Here is a 26528-nt window from a genome sequence, read left to right as displayed (position 1 = left end):
AGAAGCAGGCTCCATGCAGAGAGCCTGACATGGGACTCAATCCTGGGTCTCCAGATCACGCCCTGGACTGAAGGCAGCACTAAACAGCTGAGCCACCCGGGCTGTTTGGCTAGTATTTTTAAAATACAGAGGTTGAACTATATGATAGTATAATTGTTATTTTTGTAATAAGTAGTAAGTACCAGATTTGGGGGTTAGTCATTTGTTACTGAGGCTTGTATATAATCATGAAGACACATCGTTGGCTAAATCATTAGTTCTCAAAGTTCTGTTGTTCTCTCTCACTTGCTCATTCATTCAAGTAGACTGTTTCCATCTAATATCAAAGACTACTTTGAAATAGTTTAAAATCTTATAATTAAGTAATTACCACCTTTTCTAATTCGGGAATACTTAGTCATCTTTTTGATATATTTATTTTACTTCATTTGTGCCTGACCTGAGGTTTTATTAAGAATGTCCAGATATGGGATCCCTGGGTGGCGCAGCGGTTTGGCGTCTGCCTTTGGCCCATGGCGTGATCCTGGAGATCCGGGATCGAATCCCACATCAGGCTCCCAGTGCATGGAGCCTGCTTCTCCCTCTGCCTGTGTCTCTGTCTCTCTCTCTCTGTGACTATCATAAATAAATAAAAATTAAAAAAAAAAAAAAAAAAAGAATGTCCAGATATCTATTTTCCATGCTAATCATTCCCATTTTCTCCCCTCATGCAAACAACAAAGTTGGTTTTCTTTAAAAGAAATAAAGGAGGCACCTGGATGGCTCAGTTGGTTAAGCCTCTTCCTTTGGTTTAAGTCATAGTCCCAGGGTACTGGTCTTCCTGCTCAGCAGGGAGTCTGCTTATTCCTTTCCCTTTTCCCTTACCCTTGGTTGTGCGTTCTCTATCTATCTCTATCTATCTATCTATCTATCTATCTATCTATCTCAATAAATAAATAAATAAATAAATAAATAAATAAATAAATAAATCTTTTTAAAAAATAAAGTAAAAAGCACCAGAATCAGTATGTATTTAATAAAAGATTTTTAACTGATAAACCTCAATTTCTTGCTTTTGAACTTTATGTAAAACCAAATAACTTTTCTGTTGTGTGTTTTGTTTTTGTTGTGTTTGTTTTCTTTCTTCTTCCCCTAAAGTAAGGAAAGATACTAAACCAGAATATTTTAGCCCCCAATCTTACAGATTATCTGGCTCCACTTCAGGTGAAGAGACCGAGCCTCTGAAAGTTAAATGATATATCCAAGACAAGACAGTTATAAGCAGAGATGAAACAAATATCCTGTGGTTAGCCAGAGGCTTTTTCTTGGTTCATCTCTGGGTCATCTCCTATCCAGTACTGCATGTGATACATATTTTATCCCATATAGCAAGACAGTATTATTGGTGTTTGTAATGTAGGGATTGGCCAGTAGTCTTTCTCTGTTAAATTACAATGAATCCCACATCATTGTCTATCCATCATAAGAAACCCTGGTACTATTCTTTTTTCTTTTTTAAAGATTTATTATTTATTTTAGGGAGAGGGTAGGATGGTTGGGCAGAGAGAAATGGAGAAAAATCTTCAAGCAGACTCCTCACTGAGCCCAGAGGCCAATGTAGGGCTTAATCTCAGGACCCTGAGATCATGACCGGAGTCAAAATCAAGAGTCAAACACTCGGACAGCAGTTGAATGTATGCCTTCGACTCACGTGATCCCCGGGTTCTGAGATTGAATCCCACATTGGGCTCCCCACATGGAGCCTGCTTCTCCCTTTGCCTATGTCTCTGCCTCTCTTTATGTCTCTCATGAATAAATAAATAGAATCTTAAAAAAGACAACCGCCTGAGTCACCCACATGCCCCTGGTGCTCTCTTAACTTTAGTTTTAAGGTAAATAGGATACAAGTATTTCAACAGGCTTAATCTAATAGTATCTTGCCTCTCTCTAATCTTGTTGTTCTGCAGTGGCCAGTATTAAGCTTGATATGTATCCTTACACATCTTATTCCATGTTCATTTATGTAGGTATTCAGATTAGATTTTATGTTTGCCCACATTAAACACACTAGTAAGCACTTTGCAACTTGCTTTTTTTCATAGAACATTCATCTTTCAACATCAAAAATGACCACTCTCACATAATTTTATTAGTTATATAGTATTCCATTATTATTGACATACCATGATGTAATAAACTGTTTCTAAGTCAGAGTCATTCAGGTTATCTACAACTTTATGCCATTACAAGGAATGTGGATCTCCATGTACTTATATTTGGACATTGTGGTGCTTCTGATCTGTGGAATAGATTCCTCTGAATGTTCAGTTAAAGATTGGGTATGTTTTTAATTTTAATAAAGATATTATTTTACCTTTTCCAACATTGAATGTAATAGCCTCGTTAATTATTGTCATTAGGTGAAAAATTATGCTTTTTTTTTTCTTTTAATTTGCATTTTTCCATCCACTTATCCATCCTGCCAGCAGCGAGCAAATGTTTTCTGAAAGCTTTTAGCATGCTGCTGCTTTTGTGATCTCTGGAAAACATAAGTAAAAGACCCTGCCTTCCTGGAGTTTTTATTTTATTGAGGTTCAGAATATTTAAATTCATTAATGAAACTAACATATCCTCTTCTGTGAATTACATGTTGTTATTTGCCCATGTTTTAATTGGGCTGTTTGTCCGCTCATCAGTTCATTACAGTTTTTAAAATATTCAGACCTTAAAAAAATAAAAAATAAAATAAAATAAAATATTCAGACCTTTTATTCTTTTGTTGAAAGTCATAAATATTTCCTCTGTCTCCTTTGTGGAGTTTTTACAACAAAACTTAAAAATTTCTGTTATGGCAGGTAAAATATCTGTTCTGTCCTTTTTGACTTCCAAATTTTCTATCCTGAATGAAAAGGACTATTGTCCAGTCCAGTGCTATGCAAATGTTTTCCAGTTTATTCTAAAACATTATTTTATTTTATTTTTAGTTTGTTCAATATATCTGGAATTTATTTTTGTATAAAGTGACAATATATCCCTTTCAATTTATGTTCTTATGCTTGGCGAATTAATGTCCATGCAATTAAAGAAAACATTCTTTACTTCATTGAATGAATACTGTTGCATGTATTTCAGTTTTCTGTAGTTTCTTTTCTTTTTTCCAGAGCTTATATATTTGTATCTACTCTAGCTTTATAGTAAGTGGTTTCCCAAACTTTTTATTAAGAAAAATTTTGAGTATATAGCTAAGTTATCATGCAGTGAACACCCATCAGCTAGATTGAACAACTAGTGTTTGCCGTATTTGTTTTAACTCTCTATATAAAAATATCTCCATGTATATTCTTTTTTTAAATCTCAGTTGGAAAGTAAGTTGTAGACATTATGACATTCCAGCCATAAAATATTTAATATGCTGCTCCTAAGACTTAGAGGTATGCTAATGCTATATTATATCCATAATAACATTGTTATACACAAGAGGATTCCATAATATTATGTATAAAATAATTGCATTACCAATAACATTACACATAACATCGATAATGACTTTTTTGAAACGTCTGGACCAGTTGTCTTAGATTGTCTGGGTTTGTTTGGATTTGTCTGATTTCTTTGTGATGTTATTTAACTTGTTCCTTCTGGCCCTTTTATTTTTTGTAAATTCTTAAACTATATATTCACATCCTTTTAATCCATTCCATTCTATATTCAAATTTCCTCAAGTATTCTAAGAATATTTTTTTGTAACAAGTGATTTCTTTGAAACCAGGAAGATTTTTTTTTTAGTTTCTTCATTCAAGAATGCCCTCTTCTGTTGGTATGGTGAAATGGCAGCTATTTACTAAATGATACCTCGGGGGCTTTCTACTTCTAGTTTTGTTTTAGTATCTTATTTCATTAGAGCCCTCATTTTCCCATTCTTCCTTTCTTTTATTCACCAGTCTTCAAAGGGATACCTCTCCTTTCTAAGTGCTACTTACCTGGGAGTCTTGGGGGAAATCTTCGTTGAGGTCTGTGTTCCACCACTACCAGGATCTTCATCCTCCGTACAGTTTCCTCTGATTTTTCTCTCTAGTTAGGACTCTGTAGTTCACATTGCTGGCCTTGGTTGTTCATATTTTCCCAATTGTAGATTGAAGTTTGAAGTGTTATTGGTCTTCTCTTAGTTGTCTTACAAATATGTGCTGAGAGTAATTGTATTTGCTCTTTGGTCTCTGGTTTTTGGAGTATGTAGTTGAATATTTGATTTGAATTTGGATAACTACCGTCTCCCATGGGAATGAAAATGTCTACTCTTGGTTTTAATATTTAGTAAGGAAGTGCCTTTTTTCTTGATAATCCATTGTCTAAGCATTTCGTTGAACTTTAGGACATTATTATTTTAATAGTTTTTACTTTTGCCATTGAGTTGAATCACTTCTTTGTCATGTATCAGAGTTTCATATTTTTGTGGGTCATTTTTGAAGTCTCTATTTTGTTCATTTGATTAATTGGTCTGTTCCTGCACTAAAACCTTATTGTCATAATTAGCTTTGTAAATCTTGATAACTGGTAGGGCAAGTACATCCTTCCCCAAATTCATCAGTTCATTCATTATTAGTGCCTTTTGTTGATTGGTATCTTTGTGGTTCTGTCTACATTATTTCTCTAAGTGTTATATTCATATCCTGTAGTATATAACTAGACTATGTCTATAGTGCTGAGTCTATTATTTGTACTTGTGACTCTTAGTTTTTAATGGTTTGCCTTGTGTATTTGAACTTTTTGGTGAACTCGTTGCTTGAAGTAATTTAATTGATGGGAGTTCTTTGGGCCCAAACTTTGGTTTGTAGAAGTTTTCCTCAGTGATTTGTTCCTGCTCAAAACTGGGGAATCACCAATCAGGGGCCTCTCCAGCCTCTCCTAGATCTTGTCTCAACTGAAGAATTCCAGGTTACTCCTCCCTACTTGTTGGCCAGGGAATCCATTCTTGGATGGGAAGAGCTGCAAAGTCATATTGTGGAAGGAGCATTGAAGAATTCAAGAAATTGTTAACAGCTATCCTTACAAACAATTGCAGTTTGTCCTCTGACCACAATAATTCACATGCTTTTACGCACAAGGTACTTTTCTCAAAAGTTTCGGCTAATTTAGAGCATCAGGTTCAAAGTCCATGATCTTGTGGCCTGCATCAGGTCACATGAAAGGGTTCTGTGGTATGCTGCTGTCCGTCCAGAGGCCTATTAACTAAAAAGACATCTTACTTGCACCCCACATGCTCATCATACAATGGTGGTATCAGGACGGAATATCCATAATAGACATTCCATATAAGAAGGGGAAGAATGGGAAGTTCACTGACATAGCAATTTTCAAATCCAACAGGAACATGTAGTTAGGTTCCCTTACTTGAGGGTTGGTAAGTGTTCCTTTGATGAAGGTTTCATGGTTTCTTTGGGTATGGTTCTCTAAACCAGTATTTTCCTCTCTTCTTGATTTTGCACTGAACTCTGGGCTCTGCCTTCTGAAATAATTCCTCCTTTTGCATAAAAATCTTGTGTTGCAACTGAGTATCTTTTTCAGCCCTGCTTTAAAGAAGGCTCTTGTATTAAACTGTTTCTGTCTCTTGGTAGCACTCTTCAGAAGCACTGGTAATACTCTCATTCATTAACCCTCTAAAAATTATGGGTTTTATATGAATTTTGTTGGGGTTTAAGCCACAATTACCCCCTGTTTCTTTATCATTTATTTTTCTCTTCAGGGCTGGTCTCTTCATTGTAGCAAGAGAAGAACCTGCCCCTTTCCACCTCTGAGACTTGTTCCCCTTGTTCCTGTATCTGAAATATACTGCTTTACCCCTTGTCTCATTCACCTTTATATCTAGCACTTCATCTTATTAGTCATTAAGGACTAAGAAGAATGAAGTTTTCTCTTTATACTTAAACCCTTAAGTAATATTTAGGAATTTCTGAGAGTGCCTACCCTAGTCAGTCTAGCATACTAGAAACCATGCTATCTCATGAGTGCCAGAATCTTCTAATCTCCACCCCACTAAGTTTAGGGTGAGTTCTAGAGCAGAGATCAGCAAACTAAGCCGGGGCCACATCCAGCCACCTGTCTGCTTTTGTTTTATGCATGAGCTAGGCATGTTTTTTTACATTTTTAAATGATTAAAAATACTCAAAAGAAGAATAATATTGTGTGACATGTGAAAACTATATGAAATTCAAATTTTAGTGTCCATCATTAGACCTTTATTGGAATACAGCCTTGCTCATTCATTTACATGTTGTCTGTGGCTGCTTTCACACTACAGTGGCAGAGTTGAATAATTGCAGCTGAAACCATATGGCCCACGAAGTCTACAATACGTATTACTCTCTCTGGCCCATTACAGAAAAAATTTACTGACCTCTGTTTTACAGTAGTTAGACAACTGAGCAAAGCTGTTCTGTTGTGTTTTTGCCCAATGTCTTCCAGTGTAATTATTAACCCAGTTATATTTGAAAGAGCTTTAGTCAAGTTGGAAGCTAGCATTACTCATCCCTTCAGCTCTGCAGCCTCTATTTGTGCTCCTGCTAACTTTTTTTTTAGATATATCTCCACTTTGTGTGTACATTCACTGTCCTTTTTTTTTTTAATTTTTAATTTTTTTGAGAGAAAGTGAGAGTGCTTCAGGAGGTGGAGAGCAGAGGGAGAGAGACTCTGAAGCAGGCTTCACACCCAGTATAGAGCCTGATGTGGGGCTCAGTCTCACCACCCTAAGATCATGACCTGAGCCAAAACCAAGAGTCGGTTACTTAACTGACTGAACCACCCAGATGCCCCCACTTTCTTGGAATATTTAACATTAGAGCCCATCACTCGTTTTGACCCTCCGCCTATGGTATTCATGCTCTTTCCTGGTGCTAAAAGTATTTTATAGTATTTTTTAGGTAAACCTTAAAGCTGGATCAGGAAATGGAGTAATGATTATGAGAATGAACAGTTTATTCAGCAGATTATTCCACTAGGCAGAGATCCTTTTTCTGCTTTTATTGGCCACACAATCAAAACCAAGGGGAGGGGAAACATTAGGCAAACTAGAATTGTAAAAAAGTTTACTTGTAATACATATAAGAGATGATCAAGACCAACCTCAGCATATCCTGTCTTTATACTATTCACATACTTAAAACACTCCCATTAGCAGCAGCTCTGCTTATGCTAAGTGATTCTGAAAGGTAAGAATGAGATACATTGGGGTTAACTATTCAAAATCATACCAGTACTTGTGAAATTAGTAAAGCCCATCCAGGTTTATAGACCAAATTATCACATCTTAACTGGCCATACGGCTGCATTTAGTGATATTTGAAGCCTTTCGTCTCTGCTTCTCTGGGACTTTATTTTATTTTTTTAGTTTTTTTTTAATTGGAGTTCAATTTGCCAACATATAGCATAACACCCAGTGCTCATCCCACCAAGTGCCCCCCTCAGTGCCCGTCACCCAGTCACCCCCACCCCCTGCCTACCTCCCTTTCCACCACCCCTTGTTTGTTTCCCAGAGTTAGGAGTCTCTCATGTTCTGTCTCCCTTTCTGATATTTCCCACTCATTTTTTTCTCCTTTCCCCTTTATTCCCTTTCACTATTTTTTATATTATTCTGTGGGACTTTTTAAAAAGCCATGTAATTTTTACTCTACTTACCCTCCCCACTAGGTTATTTGACCCAACTCATAAGACATAACTCTCTGGATAATAAAACTAAGGCAGTACAATCATAGTGAATTGTGACTTTCAAAATTAGACTTTCCTTTGTATGTCTTTAGTCAATGGCACAATTTTCTGGCTTTATTTGGGATTTGTTTAGATGCTCTGTATTTCCACTATGTCTGTTTTTGACATTGTGCTGTGGTTGGTGGGTTAATGTGTTGGAGTTAACATTCTCTTCTACATATTATAGCTTTTGTAAACTGCCTGTATGCTATAGTAACTCTTCATATTGATCTCCCCTTCAGTTTTCCATTTCTCTAAAATTTTCCGACTTCCACACTTGAGCACACTGAAATTGTCAACTGGCTCTGCTCTGGTATCTGCACAGGCTTCCACCCATGGAGATGGTTTCCAGAAACCAGTTGTTCTCAAACTTGCCTAATCGTTCCTTTTGTTACTGTAACAAAGTAATTTGCAACAAGTGGTATATAAGTGAACAGCCTATATTTAATGAATGTGTAAAGAAAGCTGTTTTATGAGAACTGTTGAATGTTTAGGAACTACTTGATAAGGACAAGTCCCTAAAGAAATTTCTGTTCAGTGGCCTGAGCTGGACAAGACAACTGTGAAAGATTGGGAAGAAATTGTAAAAATCTAGGCCTTTACTTTCCTATCAGGGAACCTATTGTTAAAAACAAACCCAGGGCTCCTGGCCAAGTCAGTCAGAAAAAAGAGCTGCTGTTGATCTTGGGGTCATAGGTTCAAGTCCCACATTGGGTATAGAGATTACAAATGAAACATTAGGAGATTGATAAAGGAATGTAGTATAAGATGTTAAGATAATATGGTTAGGTATCTTATTTTTTGTTTCTTTCCTAAAACTGATTATTTTCAGTTAATCTGTTCATTTTTAGTACTGATTATGGGAATAGGGTCACAAGTTTTATTATTGGGTTTTTAATAATAGGGGATAGCTAATTTATTTACTCTTCTAATTGAATTTCCTATAGCAAGAATGTATTCATGCCTCTCTTAGTTTATTAAATTGTCTTTACTTCTAAGTTGTAATTTTATATTGCCTTACAACTTTGTTATACTGTTCTGTGGTCCATCTCTTATTGCTATTAAAACTCAAATACAAAAAGGTGATCTTCAAGGATTTTTGTTTGTTATTTTAAAATGAGGAGCTCCTTACATTCAGAAATCCTGAGTGGTTTTTTTTTTTTAATTAGGATGATGTTAATTTTTAAATCCAATTTTGAAAATATTAATATTTCCTTTGGTAGATGATAAACCTAATTGGGGAGATATTATTATTTAATTTGTAATGGATAGATTTTTAAGTTAATTGTCCCTTTAGGATATGCATCTTTTGTGGTTGAACTCCATTTCAGTGTGTTAAATTATTACCACAAAGAAATAAATATATAGACGAATAAATATATACGGAACCCTACTATATTGGCTGGGCCAGTAGTATAGCCCTACTATATTGGCTATACTATATATAGTTTTTGTCAGGAGACAGAAACTACAGAGGCGCCTGGTTTGGTTAAGCATCTAACTCTTGGTTTTGGCTCAGGTCATGATCTTAAGGATTGTGTGCTCGGCCATGCGTTGGGCTCTATGTGCAACAAGGAGTCTGCTTAAGATTCTCTGCCTCTCCCCCTCTTTCTGCCCCACCCCTTGATCTTGCATGCATGCATGCACTCTCTCCCCCTCTCTCAAATAAATCTTTAAAAAAAAATAACTGTTGTGTAGGGCACTTGAGTGGCTCAGTTGGTTAAGCATCTACCTTTGGCTTAAGTCATGATCTCAGGGTCCTGGGATGGAGCCCTGTGTCTCTCGGGCTCCCTGCTCAGCAGGGTGTCTGCTTCTCTCTCCCTCTCCCCCCTCCCATTCATGCTCGCTCTCTCTCTCTCTCAAATAATAAAATCTTAAAAAAAAAAAAACTATAACAGTTTTTTTTTTTTTTAAAGATTTTATTTATTTAAGAGAGAAGAGCGGATGCAAGTGGGAGTAGGGGCAGAGGGAGAGAAAATCCCAGGCAGGCAGAAACCTGCTGAGCAAGGAGCCCTACTCACACCTCTATGCCACAACCCTGAGACCATGACCTAAGCTGAAATCAAGAGTTGGATGCTCAACTGACTGAGCCAACCAGGCTTCCCAACAATTATTTTTTACAGGAGATTGATTGATAATTTTTTTTGAAAGATTTTATTTATTTATTCATTAGAGGCACAAAAAAAAGAGGCAGAGATACAGGCAGAGGGAGAAGCAGGCTCCCTACAGGGAGCGTGATGTGGGACTCGACCCCAGGGACTCCAGGATCACACCCTGAGCCAGAGGCAGACACTCAACTGCTAAGCCATCCAGGTGTCCCTTTATAGGAGAATTTAATATAAAGAATTGTTAAGTAGGTATAGTGAATTAAAATGCAAAAATTGACCACTAAAGTGTCACAGGTAGCAATTACATTCAACAGTTGCTACTCCTACAGCTGGAGGAACAAAATGAGGTTAAAATTCTTAAAACTTAGAAGTGGAGTCCTGCAGAGCTGTGGCTTAGACCTCTGTGAGGGAATACTGGCTGGTTGGTGTCTGCAACGGGCCCTGTGAGCTGGTTCAGTGAGGGTTAAAAAAACTGCAACAGGAACCAGGTGCTGTTGACTGAAAGGAACTTCCTGCCAGAGTTGCTACTGTTTTTACTGACAAGAACAAGAAGCCAGAAGGAGCATGTCCCTTCTTCCTTCAACTTCCAGTCTTTTCCAGCACCCCTGTTAACAGAGTTTTAACAGAAATTCATTAGAGTCAGCAGAAAAATGGTTTGCTCAGTTCTAGCCAGGCCTAGCATCACTGAATATGAAAGAGTGGATTTGGAGCTGAAAGACAGTACCTTAATGACTGGCTCTTAAACAGCTATGATCAAGTTTACTTTTTTTATTGTCTATGTATGGTAAAGGAAGATTTCTTTGCATATTTAAATTTAATTTCAAAGCCCTCATTTCTTTCACATTTGCTTTCCTGAGCACTGCAGCATACATGGATCCTCTGCTCTGTTAGTTCCTTCATTTATTGACAGTGTCATTTAAAATTGCCATTTACCTTTTTAAGGGATTCATCTTTCACCTGTATTTCTTGTGTACTTGCTACTGCATTGAGTAAGAATAAGAGGGTTCTATTCTTATAGCTTGGATTTTACGACTAGCCTACCCAGTACTTTATAGAGTTAATCAACTATTGCTGTAGACCTTGACTTTTCTGAAAGATGATTTTTTAATACTGTCTTATAAAATGGAATGTCTCTCAAGATTATGTCTTTGTTGATATCAAAAGTTGTATTTTTCATACTTTTTTGGTGCTAAATGCTTAAAAATAATCTTTAAAAAAATAAATTTCTTTTTGATTGGCAGGTGCTTCAAAGGAAGGAGGTGCTGGAGCAGTTGATGAAGATGATTTTATAAAAGCTTTTACAGATGTCCCTACTGTTCAGGTAAGGATACCAATAAAGTGGCACTCATCATGAATATTGCTTGCATACCTCACATATAATTATTTTTGTCCTTTTTAAAAATTCTTTTTTTCTTTAAATGACTAGGTAAGTAATATACTTGGCTTATTATTACCAAACACTGCTTGTTCAGGTGATTTTTTACTGAGGCTAAAATTGAATCCATATTGAATTACATTGCAATGTTCAACTGCATCCACTTTTGTTAAGCTGTTTGCAATACATTCTTCTTCCTTGTTTTGTTTTTACCTCCTACCTTTTTGCCTACTTTATCTTTGTCCTTTATAGGCATACCTTTCTCTACCTGACTGTTGAATATTGGGATTTCTTAGGGGTTCACTTATGGACCCTTTCCTCTCCACTTTCTTACCAAGTCACTTCCCTCAGACTCATGGCTTCAGCTCCTGCCTTTACATAGATGATGCATCTCTCTTGAATGCCAAGATAATTTCTCCACTGATTGTTTACCTGACATGCCCGTAAAGATTGTTCAGAGGCATCTCAGACTCAACCTGTCCAAAATGGGGCTAATGATCTCCTTACAAATCTACACTTCCAGTGTTTGGTATGTGGAAAAAGTCATAAATCTAGTTGTAAAAGTCAGAAATCCGAACTTAATCTACTTCATCAGATTTCTAACTTAGTAGTTTTCACACTTCTTTTGCTTGTATTATCTCCTAAAAGAATGTTTGAAAAGTTGTGTACCCTCTCACCAAAGTAAATTTTTTTACTTTTCTCTTTTTCCCTTGTTGAGGAAGGAGGAGCCTTACACTGTATTCCAGAGCAGTGCACTAATTGATTATGGTTGGGTCATTTGCTCTTCCTTGGACCCCTTTGTACCTTTTACTCCTATGCTTTGGCCTTCTTTCATTTTCCTTCTGTCAAGAGCTTTTGCACATGCTCTTCACTCTAGGGAAGGTTAATCTTCCCACTTGGCCTGATGATGTTCAACTCATCTTTTGGCTCTAGTTCAAGCATGACTCTTTCAACTAGTTCACACCTCCTATGTAGACTTTCTTGGAACTGTAGTTCCCTTTGGCAGTACTTCCTATTTGCAGTTTTATATCATTTCATTAATTTGTTTCACTTCCTGACTAGATTATAAGATTCATAAGGCAAAGACCATGCCTATTTTTGCTCACCATAATATCCTTCGATTGCCTAGCATAGTGCATCCCTGTTACATGAATATTTAGGTGAGCAAAAGGATAATGATGTTTTGGGCAAACAGTTGTCTCCTGAGGAAACAAAGCATTTAACTCTCCTGGCTTCAGTGTAGGGAAGCTAACCTAAACCATGTCCTTTTGCAATGGTGTGTAAGTATGAATGGAATAGAAACGTACGTGAAGTCATTTTGAGAAATTAGACCTTATTATTAATTCTTAGGATGTTTACATCATGTTTTTAAATACAAAGCGTTTTTAAGTTAGTCATGAGCAGAGAAATAGCCCAAGGGTAACAGGTAAGGAAAAAAAATTAAAGCATTTTATTTTATTGTCAATAATATACATCTATTTTCCATTAAAAATGGTGCTAGAATGGGAAATAACCTTATTGAAAAGTTGTTATAAACATTGAGGCATAGTTTTGATATTTATGGCAAGAAATATTAATGTCATAATTTTGTATCTTTAAGATCTATTCTAGTCGAGAACTTGAAGAAACATTAAATAAAATCAGGGAAATATTGTCCGATGACAAACATGACTGGGATCAGCGTGCCAATGCAGTAAGTTTTTGTTGTTGTTGTTGTTATCCTTCTCCTCTTTTTTTTTTAATGTTCTAAAAACATGGAGATTCAGAAATATGACTGTGTGATATTTGCTTATAAAATAGTGTTTGAAAGCTAACATTTCTTTCTGGAAAACACTTTGAGAGATAAGAATTTTTTGAATTAGGGTCCGTTTTTATCTTTCTGCTGATCAGCGGAGCCTATCTCACTCATTGGTTAGTCTCTCCACATGTGCTGCTTATTGACTTCACTGATGTCTGGGCAATGGCTTTGTGTGGGCTTACATAGGTGTTCATCAGCAGGCAGTGTTCTCAGTTCTTACAAGGTTTTCCTGTAAAGTAGTTCACTTTGCCCACATGCTCAATAGTTTCATAGTATTGACATCAACTGACAACAGTATGTCTGTCTGGCATTTTTCCTTTCTTTTCTCACATATGTCTCTGAATATGATGAACATTTTTCACCTGTGATTTAAAAGAAAAAAATATTCTATTCTTGAGTTAAGTATATTTTATCCTAAATTCCTTGATAAAATATTTGGTAAATATTTTAAAAATATTATCTACATTGACAAAGGGCTGTATATTTTAAAATTTGTAAATTTGTCAGATTTACATCTGAGATTCCAAATGAGTACCTCTGTCCTCAGGAAGCCAGAGAAAGGGTCCATTTGAAGACTTCTGCTCTGAGAGGTCTCAATATCTGTTTTGATTAGTAAATCATATAAGGCCCTTTGAAAATTACCCTTTATGATGCTATGAACAAAAAGATTTTCAACTTCTCTAATAGGAAGTTTGCATATATTAAGGTGTTAAAATATTTTAACAAAATATGTTGTTCCATATTTGTTAAATATGATTCATTATTCAGTCTTCAGTTCTGAGATTAGTCTGAGATAGAAAGACTCCTGTCACGGGTAATCTGTGGAGAAACATGACAAATTAAATGTTGTTAATACAAAACACAAACTATGTACTTACGAGGTTTTTGTTGGGGCACCTGGCTGGCTCATTCAGTGGAACATGCAACTCTTGAAAGTCCAAGGGGTTGTGAGTTCAAGCTCCATGTTAGGTTGTAGACATTACTTTAAAATTTTAGTGTTGCCAAAATATTTTCAACAAAGTTGTTAGTGACTCATAATCTTACTTACAATAAGAGCATGTTTTCTTTCTTATACTGGATGCTGTTAAGTCTTTTTAATTTTTGCTACTGTAATGGAGAAAAATGATGTATCTTTGTTGTAATTAGCATTTGCTTATCACTAGGAAGGTTGAGCACATTTTCATATATTTATTTTGCTCAATTAGATATTGGGTTATTTGTCTTTATCTCATTTTATTATCATTCTTTGTGTATTTCACTTAATGTGCTGCAGGAAATTTTTTTCCTACCATGTTGTGATTTGTTTTGTTTTTAGTTAATTGCTTAGGTGCCTTCTGATTTCTCTGCTACCTATGATAGTTTCCCTTACATGCGTTAAGATTCTATAACTATTCTTGCAAAATTTTTCCTACTATTATAGTGTCTTTTTTATGTTTTTCACTGTTAATGTATCTGATTTAGTTTTAAAGATCTTTTTAAAAATTTAGAGAACCTCAGAGTTTAATGTAAAATTATATATATATATCCATATAATGGATATGATAGGTAAACTTTTAGCTTCTCAGTATGTGTGAGCCCAGATGTGTACCTGTGGTTTTTTTTTTTTAATAATAAATTATTTTATATTGGTGTTCAATTTGCCAACATACAGAATAACACCCAGTGCTCATCCCGTCAAGTGCCCACCTCAGTGCCTGCTACCCAGTCACTCCCACCCCCCACCCTCCTCCTCTTCCACCACCCCTAGTTCGTTTCCCAGATTTAGGAGTCTTCCATGTTCTGTCGCCCTTTCTGATATTTCCCACTTATTTTTTCTCCTTTCCTCTTTATTCCCTTTCACTATTATTTATATTCCCCAAATGAATGAAGCCATATAATGTTTGTCCTTCTCTGATTGACTTATTTCACTCAGCATAATACCCTCCAGTTCCATCACCTGTGGTTATTTTTTGATTGGTGTAATTTTATTAGGTATATCTGGTGTTAATATGGAAAACATTTGTCAATCCTATATTAAAAAGGAATCCTTTTTAATATACTAAAGGATCAAAATGGGGAGAAAGAGCTATTTATTTCACAAGGTGTAAAAATATTAAAATATGGACCTGGCTGACTAGTTGGTCCATTTGATTCTGTACTTTTGCTTATGAGTGAATATAGTTTCCAAATTTGGTCCTTTTAAAAATAGTCTCCTTGGTTAGATACTGGTAATTTTTGCCCTCTTGAATGTACTTATACCACTGAATTGTATACTTTAAAATGTTTAAAATGATAAATTTTATGTTAATGTGTATTTTACCACAATAAAGCCTCCCTTAAAATAATAAAATTTATTTAGCTATTCATATATTACATGTGTCCATTTTTCTTATAACTAAATCTATAACATTCTTTCCCAGAAAGCTTTCTTTAGTATGCATGTTTATTTATAAGATACATTTAATGCTGTTAAAATGTCTGAATATAGATATAAAAATATAATGTCATTTTAAAATTTTTGTTGAAATAATGAAGTTTTGGTAACTTTTTTTTGGTATTGATACTCTATGTCAATAATAAAAATTCTCTTTATTTCAGCTTAAGAAAATTCGATCATTGCTTGTTGCTGGAGCTGCACAATATGACTGCTTTTTCCAACATTTACGCTTGTTGGATGGAGCACTTAAACTTTCAGCAAAAGATCTTAGATCCCAAGTGGTTAGAGAAGCTTGCATTACTGTAGCGTAAGTATATTCTTTCTGTGTAAGTATTTTTTATGAATGCATTTAGTACTCAGTGATTCAGTGCTCATTAAATAAAGCAAGATAACCCAAAACAGCATGTATGTGATCCAAAAATAATTTTTATTCTAAAAAAGGACCCCATTTATATTATTTTTAAAAAATCATTCTTAACACTATATAAACATTAAAATGTGGTTGTATGTCTAAAGCCTACTGGGCACTTTTGGTCACTAAGTCTGTAAGAAGAGAATGAACAACTCTGAAAACTATTGTTTTTTCTTTACTGAGTTGGATATTAAGCTATTTCTTTTTTTGTTGTTTTAATTTTTAAAAAAGATTTAATTTATTCGTGAGAGGCACACAAAGAGAGGCAGAGACATAGGCAGAGGGAGAAACAGGCTCCCTATTGGGAGCCTGATGCAGGACTCAATTGCAGGTCTTAGGGATCATGACCTGAGCCAAAGGCAGGCACTTGACTACTGAGCCACCCAGTTGTCCCAGCTCTTTATTTCTGATATTTTAACAATTATCCTGGAATTGTAGTGTGTCATTAACTTATCAAGATTTAAATTTATTCTGTATATTTATATTCTTCCAAAATCGGGTATGGTACAATACTTAAATTTCTTTTACCTCTACTTCTGATCTGTGTGATATTGTTACATAAGTGTTCCTTTAAAAATAGGGAACACAAAGATGCTTACTATTAATATTTCTAATGAGAATTGCATTAGATGTCCTGGTTAGAATGGGGTGGGGGGAAAGCCCAGGAAGTAAAAACTATGAGGATTGCTAGTAAAGAAATAAGACTGCCATTGTTAACAAATAGTATAATTATCCATGCAGAAAACCACAAGAATATATAGGTATTTTAGTTAAAGGACTTTAGCAAGATGCTAGATACAAGTCATTTTACAAAAATAATTGAATATCTTTTAAAAGCAAAAATAAAAAGGAAAATAAAAATCTACAAAATGTAACCTTGAAAAGTATTCCATGGTTCTGCTTCTAGCAATGATACAATAACTGGTACAGAGGTAGCTGTCTTGCAGAAAATTGAGTAAAACATGTAAAACAGCTATTTATAGTTAACGGACAGTGGACAGAGCAAGACTGTGATTCTTGAAAGAAGCAAATCAGTTGAGCAGTTTGGTCAGCACAGTTTTGACCTGTGCTGGTACTTTCTGGACCATGCAGAAGAGAGGAAGAACCCAAACAGAACAAGAGAGTTTCATTGAGTTGAAGAAACAGAGATTGGAGTTTCTGAAGATTGAAGTGGTTAAAATTTGCAGTGCAGAATCCTGGAGAGTAGAGAAAGAAACAGAAAAGGAGATAGAGATAACTGCATAAGGGATCCCATGAGTCTAGCTCATGTGAAAGGTACAACTCCCTGAGGACAGGAAAGAACTAGTGCTAGAAACTATAAGATAAACAACAGTTCCCATAGCTCATATTGGCTGGAAGACGTTCAAGTTCTGATGAGCCAGAATGGAGAAACTTAGTTTAATAATCAGGGCATTTGGTAGAGATCCCAAAAAGGCCATTGTATAGGAATAGTACTAAACTAGTTCTAAAGTCAAGTTTCCTTGTGACAAACATAAAGATCAGACTGATTCCCAAATACATCACCTGCCTACCAGAACAAAACTCACTCTTTAAAGGAAGACCACACTATCCAGACACAGGTGGTACCTCCTTGCATCTGATTTGAGGTTCCTTTTGCCCGTGAGTTTAGACATAAGAAAACTTGAAAGTATAACTGAACACTAGTAAATAGGTCTGAGTACCTCTGTGAATCAAGAACCTGAATTTTGGGAGCTAACTGTATCACAACAGTATATTTTAAATAAGATACAAATATATAGAAAGTAACCAAAACTGCATGAATTGTCAGAACTGTGATTACAGCATCCTTCTAAAGTGTTCTAACTAAATCATGCAATTAAAGACAATTTAGTTGTTTAACTACAAAATTGGAAAAAGAAGATAGTTGTCTTAGGGGTCACCCAACTAACTAGCATATGGTAGAGTTGTATTTTCAACTAACACCAAAGATGTAAGGGAGTATTTTGAACTAAAACAGTAATGGTACCATTAATAGAAATGGAGACTGTCTTGAGTACTAATTTGGGGAAGATTTTGAACTTGTTTATAAAATATGTTGAATTTGAGATTGATGTTTGGGCATCAGAATAGAAATACCTGTTGGATAAAGACTAAAGGTCAGGGCAATCAGGACTGAATGTTTTACCTGTCAAGATAATGGTTAAATTATGAGATCAGATGGCTCTCTTCATCATTGTAAAAAGATGGTAAAGGGGTACGTGGAAGGGTGTCTAGGCAGCTAGGTCGATTGAGAGTCCAACTCTTGATTTCAGCTTAGGGCATGATCTCTGGATCCTAGGATCAAGCTCCCCATTGGCCTCTGCACTCAGCGAGGAGTTGGCTTGTCCCCCTCCTTCCTCCTGCCCCTTACCACCAAAAAAATAAATGAAATCTTTTTTTTTTTCCCCCACAACTGAGGGGCTCAGTCAGTTAAGCATCTGATTCTTTTTTTTTTTTATTTATTTTTATTTTTTTTTTTATTGGTGTTCAATTTACTAACATACAGAATAACCCCCAGTGCCCGTCACCCATTCACTCCCACCCCCCGCCCTCCTCCCCTTCCAACACCCCTAGTTCGTTTCCCAGAGTTAGCAGTCTTTACGTTCTGTCTCCCTTTCTGATATTTCCCACACATTTCTTCCCCCTTCCCTTATATTCCCTTTCACTATTATTTATATTCCCCAAAGGAATGAGAACATATAATGTTTGTCCTTCTCCGACTGGCTTACTTCACTCAGCAAGCATCTGATTCTTGATTTTGGCTCAAGTCATGATCTTGGGATCATGGGATCAAGCTCTGTGGAATCTACACTCAGCATGGAGTCTACTTGAGATTGTCTCCCTCCTCCCACTTGTACTTTCTCTCTAAATAAATAAATAAAATCTTAGAGATGGTAAAATGCCAGATTTCAGCTTTGACTAGACAGTTAAAAGGTGAGAAGAGGGATACCTGGGTGGCTCAGTGGTTGAGCATCCGCCTTCAGCTCAGGTGATCCTGGGGTCCTGGGATCGAGTCCTGCATTGGGCTCCCCATAGGGAGCCTGCTTCTCCCTCTGCCTGCGTCTCTGCCTCTCTCTCTCTCTCTCTGTGTGACTATCATAAATGAATTAAAAAAGGGGGGGGGGTAGGAAAAACAAGGAAATGAATAGCATTTGTACTTCTTTTCTCTTTTGTTTTTCTGCCATTAGAAGTGATTGAAATAAAAATTTTAAGTTAATTCAGTAAGAAAATATTTTTAAATTATATGGTCTTACCTATATTTACTATTTTAAACTTTTTTTTTTTTTTTTTTGTCTTCCTTTGTAGACATCTTTCAACAGTTTTGGGAAACAAATTTGATCATGGCGCTGAAGCCATTGTACCTACGCTTTTTAATCTCGTCCCCAATAGTGCAAAAGTCATGGCAACTTCTGGATGTGCAGCTATCAGATTCATCATTCGGGTAAGTTCTTCTGTCTTCTTCCCTCTCTCCTCCTCCTTCTCTGTTTTCAATATACTTAAATAAGTCAAAAAAAAAAAAATAAGTCATTGGTATTTTTTTTTTCTTAACCCCAAGGGAAAATAATTTTTGTATGACTTTTTCTGAAATAAAAGCATTACAGTTATTATAGAAATTTAGGTTATCAAGTAAACATGCTTGCATATAGAGTATAATATACACAGGTACATGTACTTATGTGTATGTGTGTGTAATTATGTTACAGGTAGTAAGTAATTATGTTATAGGAAGTAACAGGCAAATGTAAAACAGAAAAATGTTATAGGCATTGGTATGACAGGCAAATTCTTAGTATTTCTCACGTTCCATATCTTGAAAGTGCCCCTAAAAAACAGTTAAAAAATAAATCTCCCTTCTTTAATTCTGTCCTTCTGCAACTAATCACTCAAGCCATTCGGTATATTACTTTTCCAAACATCTATTCTATGCCTATACAAACTGTATTTACTATAAAGTATAAATATTTATATTTTACATATATATAAATATTTTTTAACTTGTTTTTTAAACTTCATGTACTTGGGCAGCTTCCCTTGTCCATCCATATAATTTTTCTTAATGTCTAGACAGGTTCTCTGTTAAAGGACAATAGCATTAAATTGCCTTCACCATTCTTACCTCTGAAATCTATGGAGACCTTTTTCTCCTTTACCAACATTGTATATGATCAGTCTCTTAAAGGCCTTATAATTTAATAAAGTGGCATATTATTTCATACTTTACTTCACATCTCTTAGATTTTTAGACATTAGGTTTTTTTTTCTTTCAGAATTCTGTGGATTGTCATTTTATAGTCTTTGTACATCTTTTCCTCACGGATTTTGAAGGTCTTTTTATGTATCATAAGTATATTGATTCTGTGTTGTAGATATTGCAGGTATAATTTTCTACCAGTCTGTCAGTTTTTCAAATATTAAGCTATTTTTTGTTAAACATAGAACTTTTAACTTTTTGTGTATTAAGACAATGCTTTTTTTGTGGGTTTTGTTATAATTAAAATGACCTTCCGCATTTCACAATTTAAAAAATACTCAGTTATTTGAAACTTTTATAATTTGTTTCTTACATTTAGATCAAACTGGATTTTTGCTTCCTTGTGAAGTATGGGTATCTAATAGGATTTTCCCCCAATACAAAACCACTTGACTCAATGGCATATATAATACAGTCTTTTCTTACAATGCCACTATGTTTACACAATAAATTTCCATTAAGTATATGGGTCTGTTTCCTAAACTCCTGCTCAGTTTCTTTGATGAGTTTGTTGTTTCCTATTAAAGAGATAAAGTTTCAGGGCACCTGGGTGGCTCAGTTGGTTGTCTGCCCTTGGCTTAGATCATAATCTTGAGATCCTGGGATCCAGCCCTGTGTCAGGCTCCCTGCTCAGCAGGGGGTCTGCTTCTCCCTTTCCTTTTGCCGTCTCCCCCTGCTCGTGCTCTGTCTCTGTTTCTCAGATAGATAGATAGATAGATAGATAGATAGATAGATAGATAGATAGATAGATAATCTTTTAAAAAGTGGGGGACGCCTGTGTGGCTCAGCAATTGAGTGTCTGCCTTGGGCTCAGGGCATGATCCTGGAGTTTTGGGATCGAGTCCCACATCAGGCTCCTGCAGGGAGCCTGCTTCTCTTCTGCCTATGTCTCTATCTCTCTCTCTATGTCTCTCATGAATAAACAAATAAATCTTTTTAAAAAAGGCTATGAATCCTTCTTTTCTGTTTTAATATTTTTTTAAGCTTCTCTAAGACCAGGACCTTCACAGTGTTGAAAAGTTATGAAGGAGGAAAAAATAAAAAGGAAAGTAGTAGGAATTATTGAGATCTGTTTTATCTCTGAGTTTAATGAGAGTACTTTAAATATGATATTTGGAACAGGTTTCTATGGATACTCTATATTAGATTATGGGAATTTCCTTCCGTTCATATTTTTGCTAAATTCTGATCGGGAATAGATGTGAAATCTTACCAACTATCTATTTCAGTAGTTTTAGAAATGACTTTTTTAGAAATGATTCCCTTTTTATTTAACCATTGTACATTCATGAACTGAATTCTGCTTGTACATTGTGGTACTACTAGATTCATTTGGCTAATACTGCAGGTCAGATTTTGGGATTCCTTTTATGTATGAGCCTTTGTAGAACATCCTGTACTTTCCTGTTTACTTATTATATTATTACATTATTTTTTTACTAGGCTTGCTGACCTTGAAGTTCCTTAGTGACTTTCTAGTATTTTAATCTCTAGGCATTTTTGTATTTCATTTTGAATTGTTATTTTTATTTTCTCAGAATATCTTTTTCATAAAGATTTTAAGAATCTTTGACCTGAGGTTGTATACTGTATTCTCGTAAGTTAAAAAAAAAAAGTCTCTACCACTGTAGTTCTGTTATCATTTTTTCTTGTTACAATTCTATTCAGTTTTTTTACACTTGCTAGAGGCATTGTTTATGGTTCTTTATAAACTTCAGATTTTAATTTTATTGTTTTCAGGGGTGTCCTTCAGTTTTTTCTACTTTTTTAGTTTCAATAAGTTTCTTAATTCCTTTGACTTGCATTGGCTTCTTTTTTTTCCCCTAGATCTTTGTGATATGTTCTTAGGTAATTTGTTGTAATTTTTGTTATTTAAAATTATAAGGCTGTAGGTTTTCTTGTGAATTTGGCATTGGCAACATCCCAATGATTTAGATTTACCAAATTCTCTTTATATTTATCTCTTATAATTTTCATTTCAATGTCCTCTTTGAATTATGTAATATTATTTGCATTTTCAGTTGGTTCTTTTGTTGCTCTTGTCATCCTTTGTTTATAATTTCATTACATTCTGATCAGAGACTTTGGTTATACAGTTTCTTCTTCAGTGGATGCTTTGAATTTTATTTGTGTCCCAGTATATCCTAAATTTATAGAGGTAGTCTTTTAACTACTTGCAAAACATGGAATTTGTTTATAAGAGTACTTTGTTCGTCTCTAAATCTAGCTGGATATTTCACATTATTCAAATTCTTCATAGTCTCATTTTTTTTAAAAAGGTATTTTATCTGGTAAATTTTGATTCTAGTTTTTTAAATTTCATTTTCCTGACAATTCTTACTTTATATATGGTCAAAGGTTTTCTGTTACTATTTTGAAGTAGTATTTTTTTCCTATCATTTGTTTTCTGTTCATTGTGCTTTTTCTTATCTGTTTCTTATTTTCTTAGAAGTTCCTTATTCTTGATCAGTGTCCATAATAAAACCTGTTTTACTTCCCTCACATTTTAAAAAGTTTACATTTTATATCATTCATGTTGTTTTTCCCTTAACCGTTAAACAAAGTTTTTCATTTTCAGCAATTGAAAATTATAATTTTTTTACTTTTTTCATTCTTAACTATTGTTAGTAAATTCTTACTAACCAAGTTTAATTGGGTCTGTGTAATTTGGTTTAGTGTGTTCTCAATTTTCATGTGTGTTTATCTTTCAGTATTTTACTTTTTAAATTTAAATTATTTATTTACTTAAGAGAATGTGTGAGCACACCAGTTGGGGGAGTGGCAGAGGAAAGGGACAAGCAGACTCCCCGCTGAGTGTAGAGCCTGATACAGGCATCATCCCAGGACCCTGGGATCATGACCTGCACCAAAGTCGGATGCTTAACCAAGTGAACCACCCAGGCACCCCTATCTTTGCATATTTTAAAGTGGCTTTTCTCTACCTTTACAGAACTAAAAAACTGGACTTTACATTCATATTCCTTTTTCCTCAGAATTGTTTACTTTTCACGGCACCTGGCTGCCTTAGTTGGTAGAACAAGCAACTCTTGATCTCAGGATTGTGAATTTGAGCCCCAGGTTGGGTAGAGATTACTTAAAAAGTAAAAACAAACAAAAACCTTTTTAATTGTTTACTTTTCATTCAGAATTATTTTCTTAATTTTTTATTGTTTCCCTAAGAAGTGAGATATACCATTTGTTTCTTTTCTTAAAAAAAAAAAAAAAGACTTCAGGAAGCCTTCCAGATTAGTCTCCGTGTTAGGAGTTTCCCTAAAACAGATCTAGGAGTCTTCCTTCATTAGTGCTATCCTTTCACAGTGGATAAGGATTTCTGACAAAAATGAATTTTCTTTAAATTATGTTAATTTTCATGGATCATTTATTTATTTATTGCTTCTGTTTCCTTTGTCGGGTTTTTGTCTTGTTATACAGATTTTGGAACCCTCAGTATAATTTATCATTTCTTGGATAATTTTTTGTCTTTTGCCTTATAGCTGTATATGTTCTCAAGAAAAATTTCTTTAAATTCTACTTAGGTGACAGTACCCATGTTACCATTCTTAGGCTTCACACATCATACATTGTCTTCAAATCTCTCATTTATCATAAGTTTGTTTAATGTTATTGATATACTATTCTGTCATCTCACTGAAAATAGGAATCAGGTGGTTTTTGTTGTTTTATGTGATTTCCTGTTTATTTTGTCTCCCAGAGGATTTAGATTAGATTAGATCTCTATTTTGATTTCTAATTCTTTTAATTCTAAAGAAGCTTTTTTTTTTTTTTCCCAGTTATCAGCTTGTATTAATATATTAAAATCTAAATCGTCTGACTTGGTGTTTGGTTAAAATGCTTCACTATAACCCTGAGGTTCACTTTTTATTTTCCTTTGGTACAGCTCCCCCTGAATATGGTGTAGTAATACTTAGGTCAGTGTATCTCCCCATCCCTGTCACTGTGTTGAATGTGGGCTAATCGGCGTAGGGTTTTGGGGAGTTTAGAAGAAAGAGGGAAAGGATGGTAGGTAAGACCTATATACTGTGTTGTGGCTGGAGAGTCTCCTTGGGCTTTAACTCCAAAGCAGTGTTTAGGGAATGGGTTTTTCTGGGTGCTGTAGGAAAGAAGTCCACAGAACCTTTCCATGCTGAGTGTAACAGTTAAAGAGCACACAGGTCAGCATTTTCTTCAATAATTCTCTTTTTGAACAACTTCAGGTCTATAGGTAGTTTTCCTCTACAGTAGCTGAAAAAACTTTGCACTTTTATTTTGCTTGAGTTAGTTATAGCAGACACAGATGTGCCATACATATTCTCCTTCAGTGTAAGACTTGTTTTTCCAATACTGGAAGCATGTTCAGCAGAGAGCCTTTAGGGGCTTCCTCTTCAAGGATTGCCTCAGTCGCAGAGAGCTGCCTTTTCCAAGGTCTTGCCCTTCCCTTTAAGGCCCACAGCCGATACCGGATTGATGTGGAAGTATAATGTTTTGGCCATTTTGAACCAACTCAGCGCTACTCTAAAAGGCCATTTTAACTCCAGAGCTGTGGCTGAATCACGGATTGATTTCTTCATCTGCCCTTTCCTGCTTCCTTCACCTCCCTTCCACAGGAGTTGATTCCAAGGGTACTTCTTAATATCCTGCATGCTAGACTTTATCTCAGAGCCTGCTTTCTAGGTAATCCATGTTGTACCATCAGCTCAGAAGAAAAAGCATATTTAAAACATCAAATATTAAAAAATAAATAAATAAAAAAAAAATAAAGCATCAAATATGTATGCTTAGATTACTATTTTATTCTTCTGTCAGTTATGCACTTTTTAGTGTGTACTTCACTAATGAAGAGTGATAAAGAATTACTAATAGAAATCAGAAGGTTGTATCTCTTGGGGTACCTGAGTGGCTTAGTCAGTTAAATGTCCAACTCTTGATTTCGGCTCAGGTTATGATCTCAGTCATGGGATCCAGCCCTGCATCGTGGGCTCTATCCTTAGCAAGCAGTCCGCTTGAGAGTCTCTCTCTCCCTCCCACTCTGCCTCCACCCTTGCACTGGCACATCTCTCATTCTCAAATAATCTTTTAAAAAAAATTATTGTAATGTTGCTTTTGAACATCCTGCTCACTAGTACACCAGGGGTTGGAAAAACCACATTAGGCAAAGAACTTGCATCAAGATCAGGACTGAAATACATTAATGTGGGTGATTTAGCTCAAGAAGTCTAATCAACAGATATCATAGAGTCTGGCAAGATGGCTTCTCCCAAGAACATGCCGAAAGATGCACAGATGATGGCACAAATCCTGAAGGATACGGGGATTACAGAATATGACCCAATAGTTATAAATCAGATGTTGGAGTTTGCCTTCTGATATGTGACCACAATCCTAGATGATGCAGAAATTTATTCAAACCATGCTAAGAAGGCTACTGTTGATGCAGATGATGTGCGGTTGGCCATTCAGTGTTGTGCTGATCAGTCTATTACCTCTCCACCCCCAAAAGATTTTTTTATTAGATATTGCAAGGCAAAGAAATCAAACTCCTTTGCCACTAATCAAGCCATATTCAGACCCCAGGTTGCCACCTGATAGATATTCCTTGATGGCTCCAAACTATAGACTTAAGTCTTTAAAAAAAAAAAAAAAAAAAAAAGCATCTACTTCTGTGGGAAGAATAACAGTTTCACAGTTAAGTGTTGGTTCTGTTACTAGCAGACCACGTACTCCCACGTACTACGTACTCCCACGTACTCCCACGTACTACCATGTACTCTTGGTACACCAACCCCACAAACCATGTCAGAGTCAACTAAAGTAGGGACTCCAATGTCCCTCACAGGGCAGAAGTTTATAGTACAGATGCCCACATCACAGTTCCCAACTGTAAAAGCCTCAATTCCTGCAACATCCGCAGTTCAGAATGTTCTGATTAATCCATTATAAATTGGGTCTAAAAACATTCTTATTACCACTAACATGGTGTCATCACAAAATACTTCCCAATGAATCATCAAATGCATTGAAAAGAAAATGAGAAGATGACAATGATGACTATGATAATTTGTAATCCAGCCTTAATGCTTGTAACATGTATACTTGGTCTTAAATCCATTGTACTGAGATTAAACATGCATGCTGGGTATTTTCAGGTTGTGTTGTAGAAACCTTAAATGGTATTTAATGAATAAATATAGTTATCCTTTCCTATTGAGACGTTGGGTTTTCTTTAATAGGATTAGGAATGGTTATTCATTAGCCTTTAAGTGTGAAAAATAAAATTGTTGTTCATCAAAAAAAAAAAAAAAAAAAAAAGATTGTATCTGTTAAACTTTACCTGAATTCTAGACAGCTGTGGTTCAACCACAATGAAAGGTACGCTAAAATCACCATTTCCAAGTGTATTCCCAGTAGTTAGGTGTGTAGATTCACTCTGGTTATTTGCTTTGATGACTTAATA

General features: G+C 35.4%; 1 protein-coding gene and 1 pseudogene across 42 annotated transcripts in view; both read left to right on the top strand.

Moving 5' to 3' along the window:
• CLASP2 (cytoplasmic linker associated protein 2) overlaps positions 1-26528 on the top strand; it is a 177633-nt gene that overhangs the window by 61266 nt on the left and 89839 nt on the right. For all 42 annotated transcript variants that reach the window (XM_077865949.1, XM_077865947.1, XM_077865945.1 and 39 more), the window contains 4 exons: positions 11066-11145; positions 12800-12892; positions 15575-15720; positions 19132-19267. In XM_077865949.1, the coding sequence (XP_077722075.1) occupies positions 11066-11145; positions 12800-12892; positions 15575-15720; positions 19132-19267 (455 nt within the window). The remainder of the gene's footprint in view (positions 1-11065; positions 11146-12799; positions 12893-15574; positions 15721-19131; positions 19268-26528) is intronic.
• Positions 24095-26271, top strand: LOC144293596 (transcription initiation factor TFIID subunit 9-like; annotated as a pseudogene).

Source organism: Canis aureus, chromosome 22, assembly GCF_053574225.1.
Source record: "Canis aureus isolate CA01 chromosome 22, VMU_Caureus_v.1.0, whole genome shotgun sequence".
NCBI lineage: Eukaryota > Metazoa > Chordata > Mammalia > Carnivora > Canidae > Canis > Canis aureus.
This window is presented reverse-complemented; position numbering and strand designations above follow the sequence as displayed.